We start from the raw sequence: 26588 nt of genomic DNA on the forward strand, positions 1-26588 counted from the left end.
AAATACAGGCTAATCTAGAGAGAAGACCACATCTAAAATTGCATCCATCCGATCATAATAGTGTATGCCATATAACCTACATAATATAATAAATATGATATGAAGATTGTCACTAAGATGACAAATAAGATAAGGATTTAGACTGTTCTAATATATCTATAACATATGTACAGATAATCAGCAAAATAAAGGAAAACACCAATAGTGTCAAAGTAGGGTGTTGGGCCACCATGAGTCACCAGGACAATTTTAATGCATCTTCGCATAAGTTCAAGAAATCTCTTTAACTCTGTTGGGGTTAATTTTACACCCGTGTGGAAGCACTTCCTTTAAATATACTTTGTTCCTCACTTACCCAAATGTTTCCTTTATTTTAACGCCATGTACATTTCTCTTAATGTCTTATCTCAGGAATTCTGTAAAATCATGAATCCCTTTTTCCCAAAACATTTCAGAACATTAACCAAAACTGACAAATTCATTACAGATTTTGTTAAATTCATTACAGATTTTGTTAACCCAGAACTAAAGTCTCAAATATCTGGTCAGATGCTCAGTTAAGCTCTGGGTCAGTGTGTTATGATGTGACTGTAAACAGTACAAAGAACCCTAGGTTTATGAGCCAAATCTCCCCTCCACTTTTGAAACTGTGGTGATGCAAACAAGTGCAAATTCAGTATTTGTCCAAAGCAACAGAACTAAAGCTGCAAATTATCTCAGGCAATATGTTTTTTCATTAAATATCTACAGTACCATTTATGTTGATGTAGACTTTCATCAAATGTCAATTAAGATGATATGAAAAAAGAAAACCATGTCATGAAATGCAAATAACTGGAGTAATGTCAACTCTGTCAGAATTTAGTCTGAAGTTAGTATGAAATTGTTTAAAGGTCTTGATTGAAAAATTTTCTCATTTTTATTTAAATGTTGTTTTTTTTTGTAGAAGACTATAATGTGCCATGGCTAATTACATTAGCTAGAATTTTAGGATTTTTTTTTACATACAGAATATAAAAAAATATTTACTAAACAACTATTATTCTTTAGGTCTTGCACAGCAAATACCTGTACAGCAATCTTTTAAGCATAAATTACAAAATATGTTTTCATAATACTGATTTTTGGTTGACAAGCCACTATTGAGGTTGACCATAAGTGGCACTTTTACTGAAGAAGGGGTGCTTACGAGCATGGATGTAGCACAAAATTCTGGGCCCTGTACATAGGCGGTCTCTGAGGGCCCCTCCCCACTTTATTCAAGATTCAAACATTTTTGAGGGCCCCTCTACACATTAGGGCCCTATATACTTAGTACCCCTTTTCCCCCCAGTCCAACGCCCCTGCTTACGGGGTCCTTATAGTATAGCTGATCCTGCTACTTCAAAATTCATTTAGACAAATCTGACGGAGTTAACAAAATCTCCTGACAAATCTTTCCAGAATAACAGTTTTGAGATAAACATTGTTTAAAATCAGAGGTACTGTAAGAAAATGCATACAATCTGTTTTCAGTAAAAACATTTTTAAAGGTGACAGCAGTCATGTGATCATTCATCTGAAATTTGCATCCATTTGAAAAGTCCCAGCTTGTAAATAAACCATTGGTTTAGAAGATAAAATAACACTGACAGCTGATTCTAAACCATAGAAATAAACAGAATATCCCTCCCTAAACAACCTGATTTTCACCTGAACCTAAATTTCATGGGTAGTGATACATTTCCGACAAGGGGAGCTCACTTTAGGGCAATGTGTGATCATTTCTTAAGAATAGTGTGTTTTTGGACATTGGCCCTTTGAATACTTTGATCATAGAGTATATAACTCTTCCACCCCTTTCAACACTTTTTCTAAAAGATCGAGATCCTTCACTCAGGTCCAGGGCATTTCCAATAATTTTGTTACATATTCAGTTCCCCAATCTCTATAATTATTTTAATGTTTCCTTTATTAAAAAAATAATAAGGATTGCCTGGATTTTTAACAATCCCAGATTTCTTATCATTCTCTTATGAAAGATGTGGGTACACTGCTCTTAATCCACACCACTAAATAGCAGGAAAAAAACTTAGACAAAATACATTTGCATAATTACTGATGTCCAATAGCAATTCCAGGAAGTTTTGATTGGGAGAGATAAGAAGGTACTAGGTCGAAAGTCAGGTGGTGCTGATCACCGGGGGCGCTGATTGGCGAATGGTCACCCGACACATGGACGTTGGGCTCAACTGACACAATGCATTCCTGAATAATTCTTGGGGATGTTAATGGGGGTGCTATGCTTATTTTTTTGTTTATTTGTCCCCGCCAATGCTGATGACAACTGTAGTTTAACTATAGTGCTAGTTTTACTTAACTACAGTTGGTCTAGTGTATCTTGTAGAATTCTGATTCTGGTCATACACATCACTGCAAAGTGCACTGAAATGGAAACTTGCCCTCAAAACATATCAATAACACCATCTTTAGCCATGGGGATGAGGTTCCCACAATACGACTTCATTTCTGGCAGTGCAACTGGAGTGATGTATTTCTGAAAAAAAGAAAAAAAGAAAATCTCTATGTAGGATAGGATTTTTCATGGATAACATCCGTAAGACGCTGTGCTAAGGTCATGGCATTAAGATTAATTGAAATTACAGTTTCTTCTTTATGTATTAGTAAGTGTCCAGAATGGTACCTTATTCCATTTATGGTGCACCACTTTTGACTAGAGCAGTAAATGGGCCCTATACATACAAACAGTAGCTATTAGGATGCAATTTCAGACGCTGTCTTAGTGTAATTAAATGAGCTTTGCGTTAGCTGCCATTGGTTATAATTACTGAGGTCCCCTTGTGTCCCGGCCCTTGCTCAGCCTGCATGCACAAGTGTGAAGTCACATCATAGTGGGTGGAGCCAGCAGAGCCCCTGAGGCTCTCTGTGTCATACAGGTGCTCCACAGCATAGCCAGTCAGGGAGAAAGTAGCAGCATGCTTGTCCAAGTAGAGCCTCCCCCCTTGGGTTTGGGGGTGAGGATGTGAATAGCAGAGGGAGGTGGCTGAGGATGGGCCTGTTTGGCCCAGCTGGTACTGGAGAGGGACAGGGGAAAGGTCTGTCTGACCAGTTTGCTGGAGGTAGTCTTTGTGCTTGTGAAGGTGGTGGTCAGAACCTGGGCTTCTAAGTCTGGACAACGGGGCAGGGCTGGAGGCGGGGCTGATCACCTGACCCAGCCCATGGCATAAGACGCTTTGCAAAACCCCCTGGGGGTAGTCGATTGTGAAGCAGGGGCCAGGGCCCTTAGGAAGGCCATTTGCAGGTCCTATAGGAGTGTTAGGGCCTGGGTGGAGATGGCTGCGGTGCAGCACCCGATTCTCCTCCTCCTTAATCATCTGTTGTGTGGCTCTGATCAAAGTTTCAATCTTGCTCGGCTCCTGGGAGCTGGTCCGAAATGGGTCAGCGCGGTAATGGTCCCCAGAGTCACTGGCGGAGCCTCCTTCTGGCGAGCTGACCACGCTGTCCTCGTCCCATTGGCCATGGCCTGTAGAGGGCAGTAGTGGAGAAAATGCCCAAGTGTCACACTTAAGTCTAAAAAATCTAAATAGAAAATGACTGAAGTAAAAGGGAATGTCACCTAATAAATTACTTGCCTAATGACTCAAACTGAAATCTTCCAATCCATAACATGCACTACCTGTTTTAGTCTGATATTCTTTGTATTGCAGCAATTTAAGTGATGTCAAAAAGGGGTGTGTAAAAAACAGTGATCAGCAATTAGAGTATCAAAACCAATTACGGCTCTGGTCACAAAAATAGAGAGATTGGGCCAATCTGCCTGAACCCATAATTTTATGTTTCATACTCAAATGTTCAGCGTCATATTTAACTCAGGCTTTTAAATTAGAGTAGCTATAATAATAATATATTTTATTTTATAGGACAACAATTACATATCCTAATTTCAGAGAGGAAATTTTGTTTTCAGAGAGAGAAATTAAACTTGTTGTCAAATATAAGAATGACCCAAACAGTAAACATCCTAAATACAGTGTAGGGATAACAAGTATTTGATACACTGCCGGTTTTGCAGGTTTTCCTACATACAAAGCATGTAGAGGTCTGTACAATTTATCATAGGTACACTTCAACTGTGAGAGACGGAATCAAAAACAAAAACCCAGAAAATCACATTGTATGATTTTAAAATAATTAATTAGCATTTTATTGCATGACATAAGTATTTGATCACCTACCAACCAGTAAGAATTCCGGCTCTCACAGACCTGTTAGTTTTTCTTTAAGAAGCCCTCCTGTTCTCCACTCATTACCTGTATTAACTGCACCTGTTTGAACTCGTTACCTGTATAAAAGACACCTGTCCACACACTCAATCAAACAGACTCCAACCTCTCCACAATGAGACAAAAAGAGAGCTTTTTGGTCTAAACCCCACTCGCCGTGTTTGGAGGAAGAAGAAGGATGAGTACAACCCCAAGAACACCATCCCAACCGTGAAGCATGGAGGTGGAAACATCATTCTTTGGGGATGCTTTTCTGCAAAGGGGACAGGACGACTGCACCATATTGAGGGGAGGATGGATGGAGCCGTGTATCACGAGATCTTGGCCAACAACCTCCTTCCCTCAGTAAGAGCATTGAAGATGGGTCGTGGCTGGGTCTTCCAGCATGACATGACCCAAAACACAAAGCCAGGGCAACTAAGGAGTGGCTCCGTAAGAAGCATCTCAAGGTCCTGGAGTGGCCTAAACAGTCTCCAGACCTGAACCCAATAGAAAATCTTTGGAGAGAGCTGAAAGTCCGTAATGCCCAGCGACAGCCCCGAAACCTGAAGGATGTGGACAAGGTCTGTATGGAGGAGTGAGCCAGAATCCCTGCTGCAGTGTGTGCAAACCTGGTCAAGAACTACAGGAAACGTATGATCTCTGTAATTGCAAACAAAGGTTTCTGTACCAAATATTAAGTTCTGCTTTTCTGATATATCAAATACTTATGTCATGCAATACATTGCTAATTAATTACTTAAAAATCATACAATGTGATTTTCTGGATTTTGTTTTAGATTCTGTCAGTCACAGTTGAAGAGTACCTATGATAAAAATTACAGACTTCTACATGCTTTGTAATTGGGAAAACCTGCAAAATCGGCAGTGTATCAAATGCAGGCTGAGTTAAAGACTGCTTGGTTTTCTATTGGGGAAAATATTGGTAAACTGTAGTTGTAGCTTACTATTAAATTAATTGCTTCTGGCAAAAAAAAAATAAAAAAAATCTATTAGAGGGAGGGGAAAAAACATTGGTCTTAAAAATCTCTTTGCCAAACAGAACATACAGCAGGTCAACATATTATCCTAGAACAGTGATGTCAAACATGTTGCTCACAAACTACTGGTAACTTGCAAGCTTACTAAACTATTCTCAAGTAAAGAAGGTTTTCACATACTCCACTGCAAAAACTAATGAACAATTCAAGTTATTAATGACATTATTCCACCGCTTTTAATCCCTTATTGTACATTTGCAGCATGTTGCCTGCCCAGTCTTTGTGTGGTTCGCATGTTTGATCTCATACTGACTGTAGCGACACCAGGCTGGCATGCACCTTCTACACCACAAATCAAAACAGAACATGCATGGAGCAGTTGTAAATTAGGTTGGTTCTTGCTTGGTTCTTCTATAAATGTTACATCATTTCAAACTGTCCATGCATTTGTGGTTAATACTACGAAGCTTGGTGAATATTTTAAGCATCTAAAAAGCATTAAAAGCATTGGAGCCTATCCACTCCTTATCACTTTCCCCAGAACTGTGAAGTCTATAAAGAGAAAAACATGAATTGTGTCTAATATTTATATAAAATAGTTGCAGCAGTAGATGAGATTCATCAAAGACCTACACATTCCTCTTTTTGTAGAATTGTAATTAAAAGGAAAGATTGCCATTAAAGGAAAAGTATTCTGGACTTTCTTTCACCAGAACAACATTTATTTTCTTGATGTTTTCTTTGTGAAAGACCCATTACAGTTTTTCTTTATTAATATTTGTAATATTCACAGGGAAGGTGCTATACTTTCTCTTCTACACTAGCAACCTTGGTAAAAGTTGCCTAATAGAAAGTTTTTAAAAAAAGTGAGTAACTTCACATTTTTTTCAAGTAGCTGTCAAGCCTAAAAAATTTGGTGACCCTTATCCTAGAGGTTAAGGGTTATGGAAAAAGCTACATTTCCTGCTGATTTTTTACAAAGATGCAAACACAAAATATATTTTATTTACCACCGAGGTCTTTTTTGGTTATTTAAGGTGAGAAAACAAAGATTTATAATTCCATCCATTAGTGATCTGGACTGTGAAATCAAATATGTGTATTCTAGCTGGGCTGAAACAAAAGCCTGCACAAACTGTTACTCTCTAAGAATGGAGTTTACCCACCCCCAGCCTTTATTAACAGTTACTGGATAAGGGGCCAGGAATAAAAACTTACTATTTTGGTTATGGATGGCAGAGATGTGGGGCATGCTGCTCTCATAAACTTCTCCATTCTCCAGTGATGAGGTCTTGGTCAGAGGCAGTACAGAGCGGGCGGCTCCCCACCATGCCTCTCTCCCAACTTGGGGAGTCCCCAGGAAGTACCTCCCTGCCTCACAACGTCCCCGCCCACAGATCTGGTTGTGACCGTTTGTGTAGGGGTTGGAATGGTTGTCACTGTGACTGTGGCGATGGGGCTCATCAGTGATTGGATGGCTGTGGCAGAGGGAATGTGGCTCGGAGAACTGCCTGTAGGCACAGGAGGAGTCGAGCCGCTCCCTCTGCTCCACCAGCTGAGGTGAGGCAGTGTCATTGACAGGGCTTCCCGCCCAAGGGCTGTCCTGATCTGACTCTGAGCGCTCAACCGGGAAACCAGTGTACTGTATAGACAGAGAGAGAGAGAGAGAGATACAAAGACAAAGAGAGAGAGAGAGTGACAGAGACAAAGACAGAGAGAGACAGAGACAAAGACAGAGAGAGAGAGAGAGACAGAGACAAAGACAGAGAGAGACAGAGAGACAGAGATAAAGACAGAGAGAGACAGAGACAAAGACAGAGAGAGACAGAGACAAAGACAGAGAGAGACAGAGACAAAGACAGAGAGAGAGAGACAGAGACAAAGACAGAGAGAGAGACAGAGACAAAGACAGAGAGAGAGAGAGAGAGACAGAGACAAAGACAGAGAGAGAGAGAGACAGAGACAAAGACAGAGAGCGAAAGTAATAGAGAAAAACAAACAATATAGTGAATTCCATAAGCATACGGACATTGGTAATTGTTTTAGATTTTCGCTCTGCATTCCATTACTTTCGAGAAACAATTACACAATGACTCTGGGGTTGTATGTGATCACTGTCAGCATTGATTTGAAGATATTTTCATCCATATCAGATTGACCATTTTTTAAATTATATCAGAGCTGTGAAGCCAACAGTCCAATTACTTTTGGCAACTTTAAATGGGGGAACTATGTACAAACCTGTTGTAATTTGTAAATGGTTAATCGAATTTGAATTACAATGCTCTCAAATTATAGCTTAATACAACCATATAGCCAAGTTCTGGAATACAGAGCCACAAATAAAAAAAATCTCTACCTGTCCAAATAGTTTTGGAGTTCACTGAAAAATAGGGAAATAAGATATACCCCATCCTTGACAGATCATGCAGCATTATGACTTTGTGTAGGTGGTGCACAAGACAAGCCTTGTATGAAGCTCCTATGGAGCCTCACCTGTGTGTAAGGAGACAGTCGAGCCTTGGCTTTCGGTCGGGACACTCTGCTCTTGGGTGCTCTGCGGTTCTCATTGAGGCTGGTGGGAGTGCTGCTGTAGAGGAAGGATGGCTTTGTGCCTGTCACTTGGTCAAGAGACAGCTGCAGACCTTTATACTCTGTATCACTAGAGAGACATAGACATGCGTACTATGAATAAAGAGGATCTACAGCTATATTCCTCATTTAAATATTTGTATGTATTAACATGAAATAAACCCCTTATTAAACAAGTCAAGGCAGCTCCAATGTCAATACTTTTTATCCAACTGTGGTGAAAACATTTGTATGTTGGTATTTTAATTGTTTCACTCTTGGGTGGTGAATAATAGCATACTGTAGGTCTGGTAATAAGACTATGATCTGTGTGGGAGTGCGTGTGGAAGAGAGAGACAAAGAGAGACTAAGAGACAATAATAGAGAACAGAGAGTGGGAGGGTTTTTTGGGATGGGTTGTTTCTCCAGCAGGAGAAACAAGGCCTTTAACAAACATACAACAGAGGGGAGGCTGTCCGTTCAAATACACAGTGAGATTAAGGGCTATGTCTGGATAAACCAAGCCCACAGGAATACCATGCTAGGAGACAGTACTTGGAAACTACATTGATTTCTCTGTAAAGGGCTGTATGGATTTTATTCACTATGATGACTCTAGTTAGATATGGTAAAACCTGGACATGGCTTATTCTGGTCACTGAAGCTACTTCTATGCACACACATGTTTACATACACAGACGAATTGCATGGCAACCCGTTAATGGGCACAGAGACACATAAATACACACTCAAACAGGTACACACAGGATCCATGACTTGTAAAACACACACAATTACAACGAAGACATACACATTCTATACAAACCCATTTGGAGTAGGGTTCCCATAGGATGAGGTAAGTTCACACATTTCAATGCACAAAACAGTCAGTCAGTCAGAGAGACAGATAACACACAGGGGTTATCAGTACTAGACAATAGGAATGATTGATGTGGTTATCAGTTCTTGTACACACGGAGGTAGTTCAACCAGAGGTGAAGTGCCCTACTGTGTGTTAATCAATGTATCAACAAGTATAACTCTACCTGCTACTGTGTTAATCCACCAAGATTAGATCCCATAGCTACAATGAGAAAGTGACCCAGATATACAGTTAGGTCTGGAAATAATTGAAGTTACAGTTAAATAATATAGTTAAATAATGAATATGCACCTAAAGTGTAGTCTCTCAGATTTGAAGGTATTCACATGCAAATTGTAGTAACAATTTAGGAAATACAGTATTTAATATGTAGCCCCCTCTTTTTCAAGGGGCCAAGCATAATTGGACAATTGACTAAAAAGTTGTTTCATGGACAAGTGTGGGCTATTCCTTCATTATTTCTTAATCAATTAAGCAGGTAAAAGGTCTGGAGTTTATTCCAGGTGTGGCATTCGCATTTGGAAGCTGTTGCTGTGAACTCACAACAAATCTGTCAAAGAAGCTCCCAATGCAAGTGAAACAGGCCATCATTAGGCTGCAAAAAGAAAATCCATCAGAGAGATAGCAGGAACATTAGGAGTGACCAAATCAACAGTTTGGTAGATTCTGAGGGGGGAAAAATGCACTGGTGAGCTCTGCAACACAAAAAGACCTGGATGTCCAGGGAAGACAACAGTGGTAGATGATCGTAGGATCCTTTCCATGGTAAAGAAAAACCCCTTCAGAACATCCACCCAAGTGAAGAACACTCTCCAGGAGGTAGGCATATCATTATCCAAGTCTACCATAAAGAGAGGACTTTACCAGAGCAAATACAGAGGGTTCACCACAAGGTGCAAACCATTCATAAGCCTCAAGAATAGAAAAGTCAGAATAGACTATGCCAAAAAAACATCCTTTTTCCAGAGTGATGGGAAGAAACAAGAATCCATGTAAGCCTAGTTCAGCCGGCCCGCAATAAAAAGTGTTGATAATTATTGCCCTGCCGAGACTCAAATCTGGGTTGCCCATGTGAAAGGCTGTCTTTAACCACTATGCCACCAAGCTATACATTTGCAGGGCGTCGGTATTATTACATAATTTTGTCACGCATTATCATCACACCAAGTTTGAATATTCCGTTAGACACCATTAACCATTGTGTTAAACTGAGTAACCTTTCATATTAAGTTTTCCTCCACAAATAGCATCTATGAACTGTATGGCTTTTGTCACTGGCCGTTTTAACAGCTTATTAGCCATTCGTGAATGACATTGATACAATATTTACTGTATGAATATACACTCACCTAAAGGATTATTAGGAACACCATACTAATACTGTGTTTGACCCCCTTTCGCCTTCAGAACTGCCTTAATTCTACGTGGCATTGATTCAACAAGGTGCTGAAAGCATTCTTTAGAAATGTTGGCCCATATTGATAGGATAGCATCTTGCAGTTGATGGAGATTTGTGGGATGCACATCCAGGGCACGAAGCTCCCATTCCACCACATCCCAAAGATGCTCTATTGGGTTGAGATCTGGTGACTGTGGGGGCCATTTCAGTACAGTGAACTCATTGTCATGTTCAAGAAACCAATTTGAAATGATTTGAGCTTTGTGACATGGTGCATTATCCTGCTGGAAGTAGCCATCAGAGGATGGGTACATGGTGGTCATAAAGGGATGGACATGGTCAGAAACAATGCTCAATTGGCACTAAGGGGCCTAAAGTGTGCCAAGAAAATATTCCCCACACCATTACACCACCACCACCAGCCTGCACAGTGGTAACAAGGCATGATGGATCCATGTTCTCATTCTGTTTCCCCCAAATTCTGATCCTACCATCTGAATGTCTCAACAGAAATCAAGACTCATCAGACCAGGCAACATTCTTCCAGTCTTCAACTGTCCAATTTTGGTGAGCTTGTGCAAATTGTAGCCTCTTTTTCCTATTTGTAGTGGAGATGAGTGGTACCCTGTGGGGTCCTCTGCTGTTGTAGCCCATCCGCCTCAAGGTTTTATCAGCTTGAATCAGTCGGCCCATTTTCCTCTGACCTCTAGCATCAACAAGGCATTTTCGCCCCCAGGACTGCCGCATACTGGATGTTTTTCCCTTTTCACACCATTCTTTGTAAACCCTAGAAATGGTTGTGCGTGAAAATCCCAGTAACTGAGCAGATTGTGAAATACTCAGACCGGCCCGTCTGGCACCAACAACCATGCCACGCTCAAAATTCCTTAAATCACCTTTCTTTCCCATTCTGACATTCAGTTTGGAGTTCAGTAGATTGTCTTGACCAGGACCACACCCCTAAATGCATTGAAGCAACTGCCATGTGATTGGTTGATTAGATAATTGCATTAATGAGAAATTGAACAGGTGTTCCTAATAATCCTTTAGGTGAGTGTAGGTGACGATAAAATACTTTTTCGTCAAGTGAAAAGACGAGAGAATCGTGTAGTCAGCAAAGTTTTTGTCTATCCTGAACAAATCCTAAGATATAATTTGAAAATCGACCAGAAATAGTCGCAATATAACAGTAAACGGTTTCATTTTAGTCTTCCTATAACATAGCTACTGAAGGTTGTAGCCAGCGAAGTGTTTCTCTTTCCTGAACAAATCCTAATATCCACCAGAACTGTTTTATATTAGGCTTCCTATTACATAGCTACTGAAGGTTGTAGCTAGCAAAGGTTTTGTCTATCCTGAAAAATTCCTGAGGCATAATATGTTTTAAAAGCTACGAGTGGCGAACGTGGGACCTGTTGTTCCATTGTCTAACCGCTATGCTATTTAACAGGGGGTCAGTCAGTCAGGCACTCAGTCAGTCAGTCAGTCAGTAAGTAAGATACATTCGCTCTTCTAGGCCAGCTCCACTTATGCGGTCCAGCAAAATGTAAGGAGAAGGCTTGGAATGGCTCATGATCCGAAGCATACCACATCATCTGTAAAACACGGTAGAGCATGTGTCATGGCATGGGCATGAATGGCTTCCAATGGCACTGGGTCACTAGCGTTTATTGATGATGTGACAGAAGACAGAAGCAGCTGGATGAAATCTGAAGTGTATAAGGATATATGGTCTGCTCAGATTCAGCCAAATTCAGCGAAGTTGATTCACTTTACAGATCCAAGACATACTGCGAAAGCAATCCAGAAGTTTTTTTCAGGCAAAGAAGTGGAATATTCTGAAATGGCGGAGTCAATCATCTGATCTCAACCTGATCGAGCATGCATTTGACTTGCTGAAGACAAAACTTAAGGCAGAAAGACCCACGAACCAACAACTGAAGACAGCTGCAGTAAAAGCCTGGCAAAGCATTACAAAGGAGGAAACCCAGTGTTTGGTGATCCATGCATTGCAGACTTCAAGCAGTCATTGCCTGCAAAGGATTATCGACAAAGTATTACAAATAAATATTTTATGATTTTGTTAATTTGTCCAATTACATTTGAGCCCCTGAAATAAGGGGACAGTGGAAGAAAAATTGTTGCAATTCCTAAACATTTCAAACAATATTTTTTTCAAACAATATTTTTGTTCTTGAATTAAAGCTGAAAATCTGAGGTTTTCTGCTTCTCGGTTGTTTCATTTCAAATCCATTGTGGTGGAGTACAGAGCCAAAATAATGGAAATCGTATCAGTGTCCAAATATTTCCAGACCTAACTGTACATCTAATGAACACTGAAAGGTCATCCTTGCAAATATTTTAGGTGACAATGAACTAAACATTACAATTTATGCATGTATCAGCTCATAAAGTATAGTGTAATTTATTTATACATCATTGTACATGAAGCTAATGATTGCTTTTGATTGAATATATGGGTATCTGAGTTATGTCTTACAACTGATACGCCTTTGGCCTGGTTTTCATAAATAAAAATGTATTCTCAATCGGCTTGCTTGGTAGAATAAAAGTAAAATAAGAAACATTTTAAATTGGTATTATAGGTGATTATTCACACAGTATTGTTGAGGCAAAACAACGTTTGCATATTCTCTCTTTACAGCTTAATGTCTTAGACAATAAAACATCTAAACAAGATAACAAGACATTACTAATTTACTAAAGCTTTTAATAAATCTTAATTCACAAATTCTAAACTCTCTATTTTCTGGGCTGGCAGCTGTAAACACTATACAGTGCTAGCGCATGTCCAGGCCCGTCTGAAGTTTGCCAATGACCATCTGGATGATCCAGAGGAGTAATGTGAGAAGGTAATGTGGTCTGATGAGACAGAAATAGAGCTTTTTGGGCTAAACTCAACTCACTGTGTTTGGAGGAAGAAGAAAGATGAGTACAACCCCAAGAACACCATCCCAACCGTGAAGCATGGAGGTGGAAACATCATTCTTTGGGGATGCTTTTCTGCAAAGGGGACAGGACGACTGCACCCTATTGAGGTGAGAATGGATGGGGCCATGTATCGCGAGATTTTGGCCTACAACCTCCTTCCCTCAGTAAGAGCATTGAAGATGGGTCGTGGCTGGGTCTTCCAGCAACGACCCAAAACACAAAGCCAGGGCAACTAAGGAGTGGCTCCGTAAGAAGCATCTCAAGGTCCTGGAGTGGTCTGGCCAGTCTCCAGACCTGAAGACAATAGAAAATCTTTGGAGGGAGCTGAAAGTCTGTATTGCCCAGCGACAGCCCCGAAACCTGAAGGATCTGGAGAAGGTCTGTATGGAGGAGTGGGACAAAATCCCTGCTGCAGTGTGTGCAAACCTTGTCAAGAACTACAGGAAATGTATGATCTCTGTAATTGCAAACAAAGGTTTCTGTACCAAATATTAAGTTCTGCTTTTCTGATATATCAAATACTTATGTCATGCAATAAAATGCAAATTAATTACTAAACAATCATACAATGTGATTTTCTAAATTGTGTTTTAGATTCCATCACTCACAGTTGAAGAGTACCTATGATAAAAATTACAGACTTCGACATGCTTTGTAAGTGGGAAAACGTGCAAAATCGGCAGTGTATCAAATACTTGTTCTCCCCACTGTATCTTTACGGCCTACCAATTAAAATCTCATAAACACATAAAGCCGTTATGGATTGGAGGGGGTGCTTGTCGAGCTGTTTTCTTCTACTCTGTTTTATATGAAGCAGACTATTCTGTAGCAGGTCAACCTAGAGATTAGAACACGTGACCATTAACCAAAGGTAGCTAGATTAAATCTTAGAGCTGGCAAGCTGAACAAATCTGTTGTTCTATCCTAGGGCAGTTAACCCTAATTCCTACCATGTTTTGTCAGTCATACCTGGTATAATAAGAGTTAAATTCAGGAAATATAGGTCATGTTTTTAAAACGTATTTTCTTGGCAACTCTTTATTCATGTAAATATCATATTCATTTAATTTGCCATGTGGTACATATTAAAGCCCACTTAATTTAATAGAAGAGGCTTTTGAAATAATGTATTAGTGCATAATAAAAACAATGAACGGACACTTAATATACTATCCTCAATGAGGTATTAAATAAATTCACATTAGAAACAGATGTCTACGCATGGCGTTTTCCATTTAGCATCTGCATGGCCCCATGCACAACAATGACAGCTGGAGCATGGCACTTGGACAAGCATTGTTAGGTTATGAAATTAAAGCCTGAAATCTCCTTCCTAATAAAAAGCACCTTGCACGATAATTATTAATTTAGAAGAAACATTTGAGAGACAACCAATTCTAGCCTACTGAGAATGAAAGAGCAGTGTATCTCCCCCAAACATGCAGCACAAATTTTATTTCTTTTTTAGGTTGATGGTGTGGTGTGAAATATCAGGATGAGGTCACTTCTAGACAATGTTAGATTACTTTTTGAGACATGCGTTTTTGGAGAAGCATCTGTCTTTAGGTTTCAGTCATAAGGTTCTAGTGATGATATCAATACACCCTACTCAACTTCTTTCCATATATGCTGTTTAAAGTCCCATGACACATACAGCATTCCTCACTGAGTTCCCAGAATTCTTATCAGACCTCACAGTCATGGCAGATATTGTAATTTTTGGCAACTTCAATATTTACATAGAAAAGCCCATTGACCCTTTAAGAAAGGCATGGCAGCCACAGATGATTCAGTGGGTTTTGTCCAACAATCTTTCAGGACATTTCCACAATCATTCCTAGAATATAGTCCCACGGAGTAGATATTGTGGATCAAAAATGTTTTCCTCATAATCCTGGATTATTGGACCACCACTTTATAATTTACTGTTGCAAAAAGTAATTTAACCCCAACCAAGGACTTTAAAAAGTTTCAATATGAGTTCTCGGACAACGCAAAAATTCTTGGATGCCGTAGATTCAATAAAAATCTTAACCATCTAACCAATGATCAACAATTAACCCTGCGTTATACCATGGATGCAGTTGCACCACTTAACACTAAAAGTTGCAACAAGGAACTTCCTTGTATACAGAAAATATCAGGACCGTAAAGCAAGCTTCTAGTAAAGTATATCCCTCTACACATTCACAAAAATAGTTTGGCAGAAAAAATCATCAACACTTTTGTTACTACAAGATTAAACTAGAGCAAGGTTCTTCTCTTAGTTTCCAACCCTACTCTTGAGTTTTTCCTGGCCTGTGTGCTTCAATTGCTCATTGCTCAATGTATGTGATTTGAAGTGAATTTGATGGATGAACAAGGATGCAAATGTGTGTCTTTATGTGCAGTTTCACAGAAATGGCTAACTACCAAAAGTGGATTTTAACTAACAAATCAATCAAATGTTTTATTATATTTTATAAAGACACCCAGTCTAAACCCTTGGAGTGAAGATCTGCTGTTTAACCACTAACCAAACAAAAAGACTGTCCCAATCCCAAATAGACCCCAATGCCCTGCACCCTATGCACTTGTGGAGATCTAAGTGTTTAAGTGATATGCTGGATCTTAACTTATCAGAGGGCCAGGTGGAACCATTACCTGACCTGTCAAACCCTCTCAGATCTCCGTGAGTGCAAAGGGTGTAGGGTTTAGGGATCCATTTGGGATTGGATATGTATTTAATAGTGATCACTATTGGGTCTACTGTTTTTTATATGTATAGATATGGATATGAGATGATCTGGATGCCATTCTACAGCTGAATAAATTGATAGAAAACAACTGTGAGTTTTTCACTAAATCAATATTCTAAATTAAAGAGAGTAATAGGGCTGCAGGCTGCAGTCTTCCTGTAAGCTAATGTAACGTCTCACCCTATGAAAGAAATGTTATTAACACAACAACAAATAAATAATAAGACAAAAATACACAATTTTGCTCAACTGTAAATTATCTCAACAAAAGAAAAGTCCTTTTTGAAACATTGTTAAATATACTTTCATCAAAAACCTTATCCACTAAACTTAATCCATGCAAATGGACAGCCATGTCCTGTTTTTAATTAACCTCTTGTTAATTGCTTTGTGGTTGCTTGTGTAAACCTTGGGTGCCAATACTCATCATTTAATCATTATCTTATGGTGTGTGTGTGTGTTTTCTGTGTTCAACACAAAAAATCGGATCAGGCTCCTGCTTCTTACTCCCAGAGACAATAATCAAATTAAAACAACCAAATCAAGTACAAATGTGACTTCAGAGCCCTGTCTGAAAAAGCTCACTGAAAAAGCTCAGTGATAAGCATAAAACATTTGTGTGCAGCAATTTGACCATTCTAAATATAATATGTTGCTTTGAAGGGCTTACTAGTTGTTTTGCTTGTTTATTTTGTTTGTTATATCTTGGGTTATTTCCATTAAGTTTGATTTCAGTAGAATGGCTAAAGTGATTTCACATGTGACTACTATATCAATGGATTACTAAATCAATCCTAAGATTATTGGAAAAAAAGTTTCTGATAATTGTTTTTAGTTTTCTTGCATGGCCAGCAAGCCATGTACCAAGTTACAGCTAACCCAAGCCATTCAACACAAACATTCTACAATCAATTAATGTTTTTGACAGATACATTTAGAAGCTAATTTCATGTCAAATAGTGTTATTTGACCTATTTATGACATTTATTCTGACACAAATATCCCAGAAAAACTGGAGTTTTCCCAAATTTGCAGCTGCCTTCTCCCGCTAATCAATAGAAGGTATGGCAAGGAACAGGCTGACATTGGAACTCAATAATATTATTTGTAGTATGTTAATAACTTGGTGTTAATAAATCATCCAGTAGCCAGCTAGTTACTTATGTTAATTACATGAAGCTTCCTATGACTTCAATCAGCAGACATCTCTGGTGGGTGTCTGTAGAGACCACGATACAACAGAAATGGAGGGTCGACAATTTAGATGTTCACAATATTTAAAATTCTTGTTAAACTCAGTAAAGGTATCTTAGTGGGGATAGGCCTGTATTTGCAAGATAAGGAAGAAGGATGATTTAAGGGGGGCAGCACATCTACAAAGGACTACATTGCAAATAAGTGTAAATAACATTATTAACATTTCCATATGTTATTCCCTGGTTCTTGCTCAGACTGGTACTTACGTCAAGACGTAGTTGACACTGACGATACAGTGGGGTCTGGATGAACGGCTGTTGTGTACGATGGTGGCGTAGCTCTGGACCCAGACCCAGCCACCCTGCTTAGCTAGGAACCTGTAGTATTTAGTGGTCACCTGACCTTTTACCAGCACTGTGGAGAGAGAGGGAGGTAGCGGAAAAGAAAGAGGCAAATAAAGGAAGCAGTGTAAGAGTGAAAGTGAAATGTTGGCTTCATTGTTTTTAATGCTAAAAAGTAAGGATTAACTAGTGATCATGTAAAACAAAATTACTGTAGTGCAAATCTGAATTGAAAAAATATGCATATTTGAGTTATCAGATGATAACAGACCACAGTATAAATTAGAGGTTTCAAAAACCAATTTGGAAATGGAAAACATAGCACTATTTTCAGCTAATGTAAATCATTTACAAAAGAACACGCAAGGGCATTGGATATCTGAGTCCATTTTTTCCATAAAGACAGTGGTGTTAGTCAGCGACTTTTGTTTTTGCCACACACTGGTAATATATTAAAGATTGAACATCCTAGTGCTGAGGACTTAGAGACGGTAGCTACAGGAAATGAAAACAAACCTAACTCACACAAGTGGTGTGCACATCTGAGATGGAAGGTGTCGCAACTATGGACATGGTGGTATATGGTCTTCTCTATAAGATCTTGAGGCTCATAGCCTGTCAGCTCTGCAACCCTGGGACGCAAACAATATTAATACACACACATAATTGCACATGAATACACATACATACAGAACATTTGAGCTTTTATAAATAAGTATCACCACTAATGCATCAGTGTAGTGTTTATGAAAGCTGTATTAATAATATATGAAACATATATAGAGTTGTTTCCAATGGGACTGCTATGAATATTCAGTGTAAGTGACATTTACTACTCTATTCACCTGGAATCAAGGAAGATGAGCTTCATATCCAGACTGGCTCTGAACATGAACATGTTGCTGTGTAGTTTTATCTCAGTGACCGCACTGGGAGGTAGAGAGTGGCCCACTGCCACCAAGCCCACATTCTGGTAGCAGCCATCAAACAGAGACATGTCCAAGCTATACTGACGAATCTTTAAGTACCCACTGCAGTGGATCACCTTACAGAAATGGTACACACATACATATGCTGAGGGTTTTAAGAATACACATATTGTTTAATTAATGTAATTAAGTTTTGCATAAGCATGCTAACAATTATCAATGTCATATAGGCACACCTTGTATCCACCACACGTCAGACCAGCATTTCTTTTAGCAAGAACGCATTTCATTCTCAAGAAGAAGGAACGTTCAATTTCATATTCTTCCAAGAAACAGAGAGAACAGCGATCAGCGTCAAGAATAATTTCAAAACCATGACACGAGACGTAGTGACCAGCAGGTGCCATGCCATACCTTGAACAAAGTGCGAATGGTAGGGTTGACAAGCCGTTAGCACCGCCGTCATTTCGTCGTGGTCAGCAGGGTGGATGTATTCGTAAATACTATTTCCTGTCAGCTCTACCTGTTAAAAATATTAACATTTATAAAATGCATCCCATAGCATATGAAATGTAATTGGACATTTTTACTTTCAGTTAAAGTGATATAGAACTGAAAGATGAAGGGATGTCATTTCACCGAAATTAAAACCTATTATGTCACAACCTACCTGTGATAAGCCCAAATGGACTGATGCTGTTTCAGATATGTACATGATTTTCCCGTCCGGACCAACCACAAAAATGAACCCGTCCAGTGTCTGAAAAATGGAAGCAATGTCTAAACCTCTGTCCATCTGGGCCTGCACATTATATTTATTATGCTACACATGTTTTAAGATCATTCGTTTGGTATATTAATAAGCAAAACCATCCATAACAGTACAGAAGCATCGATTTCTCATCGGTTAACTGTAATAGGCTTTTACCAATAATAGCCTAATACTGGTTCTACACAGTATTATTATTTTGCAGTCTACTTAAATGTACCACATTTAAATAGCCTGGAACCATTAGAAGAATCGAATCATTTATGCACATTTATTCTTAATATCATTACCATCATTTTTAAGTCTACCGCTTTCACTAGACCATGCCACTTTCCTCCACTGCATTTAGTGTTGTAACAATAATGTAGGAACCCTTGTTAGGTACAGATTCATGGAGGAGGGGAGAGAGGCGCAACGCGTGACTATGAATGCATTTAACTTATTTTCCGATTTAAACCTACAAGAATGAGAGCAGCAGCAGAAGGCGAAGGGACACGGAAAAAAGAAAAATCCCGCCCTCTTTAAAAAATGCATAATGGAATGACCACTGATCCTGCATGACAAATCCTTTTAATAATAACAACAACACTAACAAGAATACTTGCATTAATTGGAAATGTATATACAGAATTAGTCATCACCATACGATTTCGTTTTATTTAAAATAAATGACAAATATTAAAATTGGATTCAATTGCATAATTCAAAAAAAGTCTGCACCTGTAAGACATGTGATCCCACCTGTAAAAGATGTGATCCTAGCTCTCGACCGACATTATCCAGAGAACCGGTCCGACTCACGTGGCCCCAGGACTCTCCCAGACCTGCAACACAAAAGGGATGTATATATATATTATATATCATTACAACGTTAAACAAAACACCTTTTTTTTTTAAATAACCTTGAATCCTAAAGAAATAAATTTTCCCCGAACTACTATTATTGAGAGAATGGCTGAGATGAATACAACCATATCCTATATGTACATGCCTATATTTTTTATTATTCTAAATATTATTCATTCAGTTGAACACAATAGTGGATTTAATAGTGAACGAAAAATGTTTTCTCATTGAATGGACTGTAAACAGGTGGTAAAACAGACATTTGACATGTAAATCTCCACAGCTAACCCGAAGGAACCAACAAAACTCGATAAAGCAAATAAGAGTTGCAGTCCGCGGTAAGCCCTCGAGCAATCCGGATTGAAATGCAAATTCGGTACGAAAACAAACACGCGCTGTTCAAAGACCCCATTTTACGTTTACACAACAGATACAACCACATGACTCACACAGCTCAAATACGCAGCCTCTTCACTACAGGAGCTGAACCACGCAGCTTTATGGAATTATTCAGTGGATAATGATATAATGTGGAGCTCCAATACATTCAATAGAATAACATAGGTTTCCTATTTAGAACTTTGGAAACATAGAAATCCAATTAATTCATACCACCATGCATGTCGCAGGCGAATGCAATTGTGGGCTATAGCCTATCCTACATTATTGTTTTGGTTTGCCTGTAATAGGCTAGCTACTAACCTTTTGTATTTCTCATAATTCTAATACAATAATGTCGGCCACCAATACTAACGATAAGCTTCACTGTTCATGAATAGACCTGGGACACTTTACATCGAATAATAAGGCCTTCGCTCGCAGTGCATAGTTGGAGAGTCTAGGCATCAATGCGCTCATAGATCGCTACAGGGTGAGTAGTGTGTAAATGGGACACCTGCAGAGATATTCATTAAAAAGCTTAAATGTCCCATTTTGCTAATTGTCGGATTTTCTCATCTGATTTGGGAATTAAATTAAGCATTATTACATAAAGATGCGCCATAGTGTTAAAAACTGAACAAAACTACCTTTGAAACTAGATGCGTTTAGTGACAATTTAAATATTGATTGAAATGGAGAGCCTTGTCCGGAAGGAATTGCTAGCATGCAGTGTTAGATATGTTTTATGACTACTACATAGCAGTTGGGAAAGCTCCCAGTGTCTGCAAACTCAACTTGTTATGTTGCGCACGTGCGCGTCATTTACAGGTCAGATTATTGTTTACATGGGATCCTGCTCTTCGAAGTACTAGTATATGTTTGGTAGCCTACACACGTAATTAACTCAGATAATTGTAACAACGTAGAGAACCATGAAAACCCGGGGGGAAAAATGACATTGACATTAAAAATGCACCGTTGAATGAACAATGCTCTTTTAACATAACGGTACATAACGTTATTAACAATAATAATATTGACCCCACGAAGAAACTATTGGAAATCCGCAGCAAAATATCACCAGATTTCATATTCAACCACCATTAGACATGTTCATTTATTCACTTAGCAACATTACAGTTTATTTGTATATTTAGTAAATACAATTTTTATGTTTCCTTACATTTTCACTTCTTTATAAAGTTCAATCGATACATAATTTTCTTTTGAAGATGTTAATTAGGTCACATTATGTGATGAAAATTACTTTTAAAGGCATTTAAAAGGGTCGTATTTAATTGACATTTACTGACATTGTTTTCTTAATTTACTTAGCCATGGTATTGCTGTTAGTTACACAATAGGAGTGACAACCTAATGTTAGCACGCTTAATATATCATTTCCAATTAACATTACTTTAAAACTGCTCTAGCAAAAAAAATAGATCAAGAAATGTTGTTAATATTTTGTGTTAATTCAGCGGCAACATGTCTCTACACAAACGCTGTAAGTACAAATAAGCCATACCAGTGACAGTTTATAAGCTGTTACGGCTGCAACTAAGAATATCTGAATTTATAAGATATGGGATGTCTCAATTATTGTTTTTGTCCGAAGAGGTGAAAATGTGTGAAAGCAGTGAAGAAATACTTGCTACCTTTGTATTATTAGTTTGTATTTCATCCCCCCATGAAAGAAAGATAAAAAAGAGTGACAAGAGAGAAAACTACTATTGCTTCAATGCCATCCATTTTCCACGTCAAAACCCCCCACAAAGAAATCCCAGCGAAATAGTTACCCCAATTAAGGCCGACAGCTTAAATTTGGTAGTCAGACCCATTGGACTACTATTTTCAAGTAAAGTTTGAAGGTTAAAACCAGTTATAACTGCAAGCCAGTAGTAGAGAAACCTGGATTCAAATTAAGACATAGATTTGCCCAAGAAAATTGTCGGGAAAATTCGTCTTTACTATGTACAGTCAGAGTGTAGCCAGAGTGTGTCAGATATATATCCGACCACTGTTTCTTGCAGGTGTGCAATGTTTTGGTCAAAAACCTTCGTCAGGCAGATTTTGATAATAAGAAAAAAAATGTGGTGTTGTACATAGTTATTATATACGTGGTTTATTAAGAACACAGACGTAAGACGAGTATGTGATGTGCTATGTCTGTACAGAGTACCATCTGGTCAAAATCACCAATTTTGTAGACTAGTACATTACAAAGTCGTGAAGAAATGGTTCCACTTATTAGACAAACTGATTGACATAGCGATTTGTTTTTCCTTCTTCGCTCTAGATGTGTGTGTGCTCGCTTTAAATAAGCAGAGGCTTATAATGAGGAAAGCACATGCTTCGCAACACGGATCGTAAAACGCATCAGTGACAGGATTCTCAAGCGTGAGTATACAGAAGATTCCCCATGACACTATCCCCCTCCCCCTATGAAAATGTAGCTTCAATTATTCATCAGTTTATTTTACCGTGTGGAAAACGTTACCATGCTTTGTTTCCTTATCAGAGTTGGAAATTGTGAACTGTAGTTTACCTGAAATTGTGAACAAAACATTACCTGGTGAAGACGGGTGTATAATGTGGTGTATGTATATATTATGATGTATTACTAAGTTTCATATGATCGATATTAATAATAATATTTATAACTGAATTAATTTGATTTTATATAAAAAGACACAATAATCTGTAAACATGAAAGATAACAGCGTATAAGTTATTGCATAGGCCCACACCTGAACATTTTTACAGTAATTGCTTGTTTAGTATTATAACGAAATTTCTGTCCAGCTATGTTAATACATTTCAAGTTCATCCTTGTAAAGGTGTGGAACTGAACCTCCTTAAAACCCTGATGAATATAAAAACAAACAATAAACCAAAGATTACACTTGTCACAACGATATCTGCACTGCAGACTACAACAACAAATTACATGCATTTGGTATATGTAAATTGGACTGTTTATAACAGATGTTAAGTAGCCTTTTAAGCCTGGTTCAGTGTTCCACTCATAGCTGAACTGCATTGAAAATATACTGGCTACCAATAGGCACCAGACGTTGGTGCACGCGGTGAACTATTGATCACCTGGTAAATGTTAGGCTCGGTTTACTAGGCCTAAAAACAACCTCCACACATAGAGGGATCGTATCAATCCTATACTCGGTTTTTATTCTAACCTCCCCTTTGTTTATATTTTCTTTAGCTTCATCTTGAGAAGCCTTGATTTCTTTCCACCGCTCCTCCTCTGCGGTGGTGTTGTATACAAGTGCCCCATATGTTTGGAGGGATCAAACAGCAATAGTCGCACGGCCGATCCTAATTGGCGCGGCTCTGTAGCAGTCACGCAGAACAGGGGCCCATGGAGACCTTGGTGAGAAGGTGGCAAATGACGGCTAATCGTCTACCAGGGGCATCATGGTCGACTGACTCTGAAAGGGGACTACACGTGTATAAATGTAAAAAGACCAGACAGTGCATTCTTCGTAAATAAAGACTTGTGGACCACGGAAGGTTATCCATTCACGTGCGCACACTCCTAATTTTACGGGCCATTATATGAGGTAAGGGGCCATATGGGTACTTGGCCAAATGTTTTTTGAAAACAATTAAGGTACCTTGTGATGGAATACAATACAATAAAATAAATTATTTTCAAGACCAAGGTTGTTCATCATTTCTGCAATTTCGTGTCAAAGACCTACATTCTCATGAGCACATATGGCATATGTTTGACCAAGTTTCACCAACTAAAATGTGTTCCAAATATTAGTAAACTACATTTAAAAATAGTACTAATATCATACGCAACATAGCCATGTTACTTTTTGGAATAGAATAGAGCCTGGCTTTTATGCTATAGCCTACAATAGCCTGCTTATGCTTAAGGCATAGCTTAATTTAGACACATCTGACTACTCTTTCATAACATAAACAAATGAACAGCTGTTGTTCCAATCCTTACTGTAAATTAATGAAAGTGGGGGAACAAGGTTTTGTAGAATGAGTGAGGAATACAAAAGGTAATACGACTGCAAAATTCTTTATAACAGCACACAACACTCATGTATGTAAAAGCAAGAACATAGATGAGGCAACAAGTTATATGATGCAGGTAGAAACATTTGTAATTATAATGAGAATGAATATGCCTACATACATAAACAATTAACACACAAATGCATGATGATTATAACTACTGATATAATTATTAAGAACAGTATTATACAATAAAATAGCAATCTTACCTTCAGGAAAAACTATTCTCATTTTCAAGTAGCTTGTTGTGAGTCTAATAATTGAAGCTTTATCAAGCTGAGACGTGATGGCAGAAGGCAGAGGCAGTAGTTTGGCCAGCTCATAGAATTCACTATTTTCCTTTTCCCGACGAGTCCGGGCAGCATTTTTAGATTTTTCTTTCATTTTCAAAATATGATATTTCCCTCGTCCTTTGGGTAAATTCCGCAAAATCTATATAAAAACCTATAGGTGACTCACTATAAAAGTCTCAATTGTAAATAAGTGTAATACTTCGCCACCCATGAATTCTTTCTTGGGCGCAGGTTCTTGAAATGCGTGAACTGAATTTCTCAAGCGCTGATTCTCTTGTGCGGTGCATCAACGTAATGTAGTATTGCAGAAATAAAATACAAAAACAATCCAATGTTACTTCCAGGGCAGAGTACTCTGTCGATAAGGTGATGAGTATCCATTATTATGTGATGTTATAGTTGTGATTTGCCATAGCTCCAGATTCATGTAGACAACTGTAGGCTACATCCACGTGGGCCCAGTATCTCTGCGTTACATTACTACAGTGTGGAGTTTACATCTTTCATACAGCTGCAGAAGACATCATGTCCCTTTGAAAAAAATAAACATGCGCGGATACATTAACTCATTGAATTAAATACTGTCCAAGTAGACCCATATGGCCTATTGATGCACACTTGTCAATTGGACACGTTACATTACATCAGATGAAACCACAGTTCGGTAAGACCAATATAGGCCTTAAATAGCGTAAAGACCAGAGGACAAATAGTCACACAACAACGAATAGTAGGCTATTCTAACGACTAGGCGTTTTAGGACAATGTCAGAGAGTACGCCATAGACGAATATTCGATTATTAACTTACCCCGGAGCGGAATCCACAACTTTATTTTTCTCCTGTAATGTTACCTCTTTTCACGCCTAATTTCCTGTTCTCCTTATTCCTCAAAATATCCTTAGCAGATTTCAAACTAAGACATAAGCGACACGCTAGCCTTCTCTCATACCTGCTTTAGGGATGCTATCAAAAATAGTTTCCAAACCCTCTGTTATTAACTCTAGATCTCCCGTTGAATCTGAGGCAAGCCCACCCCCGCTCTTCTCCCATCCTCCCATTGGGCGATTGTTAGTCTAGTCCATTTCCCTATTGGGCATTCGTGTTATAAACCTGCCAGTGGTGAATGCGAATCCGGGATTTGCTCGTAGACATTTTCGTCTTTAGCCACGTTAAAAACAACCTGGGCACATTACAGACGGCCATATGGTTTATTAGCAAAAAGTGTGTTTAAAGCTATACAGTGATATATGTTTTGATGATGTAAACCAAGTTTAGCCTATCGTCTGAAGTACGAAATGCAATGTAGAAAAAATATCCATGTTTAATAAATCACTATGTTTTTCGTTTGATATAATTCTAAAATATGTTATGATTTAGAAAATTAGTGGACTCACGAATTCATAGTAGTTTAGCCGTGGACATTATACTTGCTCCACAATGCATGAGTCCGCAGATCTTAGTCAATAGCCAGATGCATTTGACATATAAAACAAGACCAATGCCAAATCTTTAATATAATGTGTTTTTATCCACTTGTGGACACCTAATGGAAACGCCTCAAGTAAGAAAGACCAGTGCGCTATTGTCCATGCACTCTCACCCCCAACCCCGGTGCTTCCATCTCGCTCTGATTCTCCTACGAACGCATGCACAATTCTACCCTTCCCAAATCATATCGCATTATTTTCCCTTTCGACGTGGATACCCTGGTAATACTATATCACCTGCGGCGCACGAGAAAGAGAAAATGAGACAGGACGCGATGCGCACTAGAAATCGGTGACTCCTTTTTAACCTTTTCGTACAACCGGAATTTACTTAAAATGAGGCTGCTTTATCTGTGGAACAGAACAATTGAAGATACTCGAGATCATGAAGTCTTCAGGATGGACTGCCCAGAGGCGGCCGCCCATTCGGGCGTTAAGGGCGGTGCACCGTTTTTTTAATGATTATTTTACAAATGTGAAT

The 26588-nt window shown here is 38.7% G+C and overlaps 1 protein-coding gene across 1 annotated transcript; it reads right to left on the reverse strand.

Moving 5' to 3' along the window:
* Positions 1-1332: 1332 nt before the first annotated feature.
* sim1a (SIM bHLH transcription factor 1a) lies at positions 1333-25493 on the reverse strand. The gene is made up of 12 exons (XM_020041015.2): positions 25428-25493; positions 24535-25149; positions 19784-19866; positions 18944-19033; positions 18688-18796; positions 18510-18595; positions 18190-18389; positions 17870-17976; positions 17270-17417; positions 7760-7925; positions 6482-6905; positions 1333-3523 (listed from the first exon to the last, which is right to left on the reverse strand). Exons 2-12 carry the CDS (start codon positions 24707-24709, stop codon positions 2805-2807), a joined length of 2307 nt encoding a protein of 768 aa, XP_019896574.1. The 5' UTR covers positions 24710-25149; positions 25428-25493; the 3' UTR covers positions 1333-2804.
* Between the last annotated feature and the right edge of the window lie 1095 nt (positions 25494-26588).

This window comes from Esox lucius, chromosome 20 (genome assembly GCF_011004845.1).
Source record: "Esox lucius isolate fEsoLuc1 chromosome 20, fEsoLuc1.pri, whole genome shotgun sequence".
Classification (NCBI taxonomy): domain Eukaryota; kingdom Metazoa; phylum Chordata; class Actinopteri; order Esociformes; family Esocidae; genus Esox; species Esox lucius.

Bases quoted from the DNA above. Each gene is read 5' to 3' on its own strand.
- sim1a (XM_020041015.2), bottom strand. From the start codon at position 24,709: ATGAAAGAAAAATCTAAAAATGCTGCCCGGACTCGTCGGGAAAAGGAA. The intron at 18,797-18,943 runs GTAGGTTGTGAC...TATTTTTAACAG, and splicing joins TCCATTTGGGCTTATCACAG to GTAGAGCTGACAGGAAATAG. The intron at 3,524-6,481 runs GTAAGTTTTTAT...TGCCCTCTACAG, and splicing joins TGCCATCCATAACCAAAATA to GCCATGGCCAATGGGACGAG.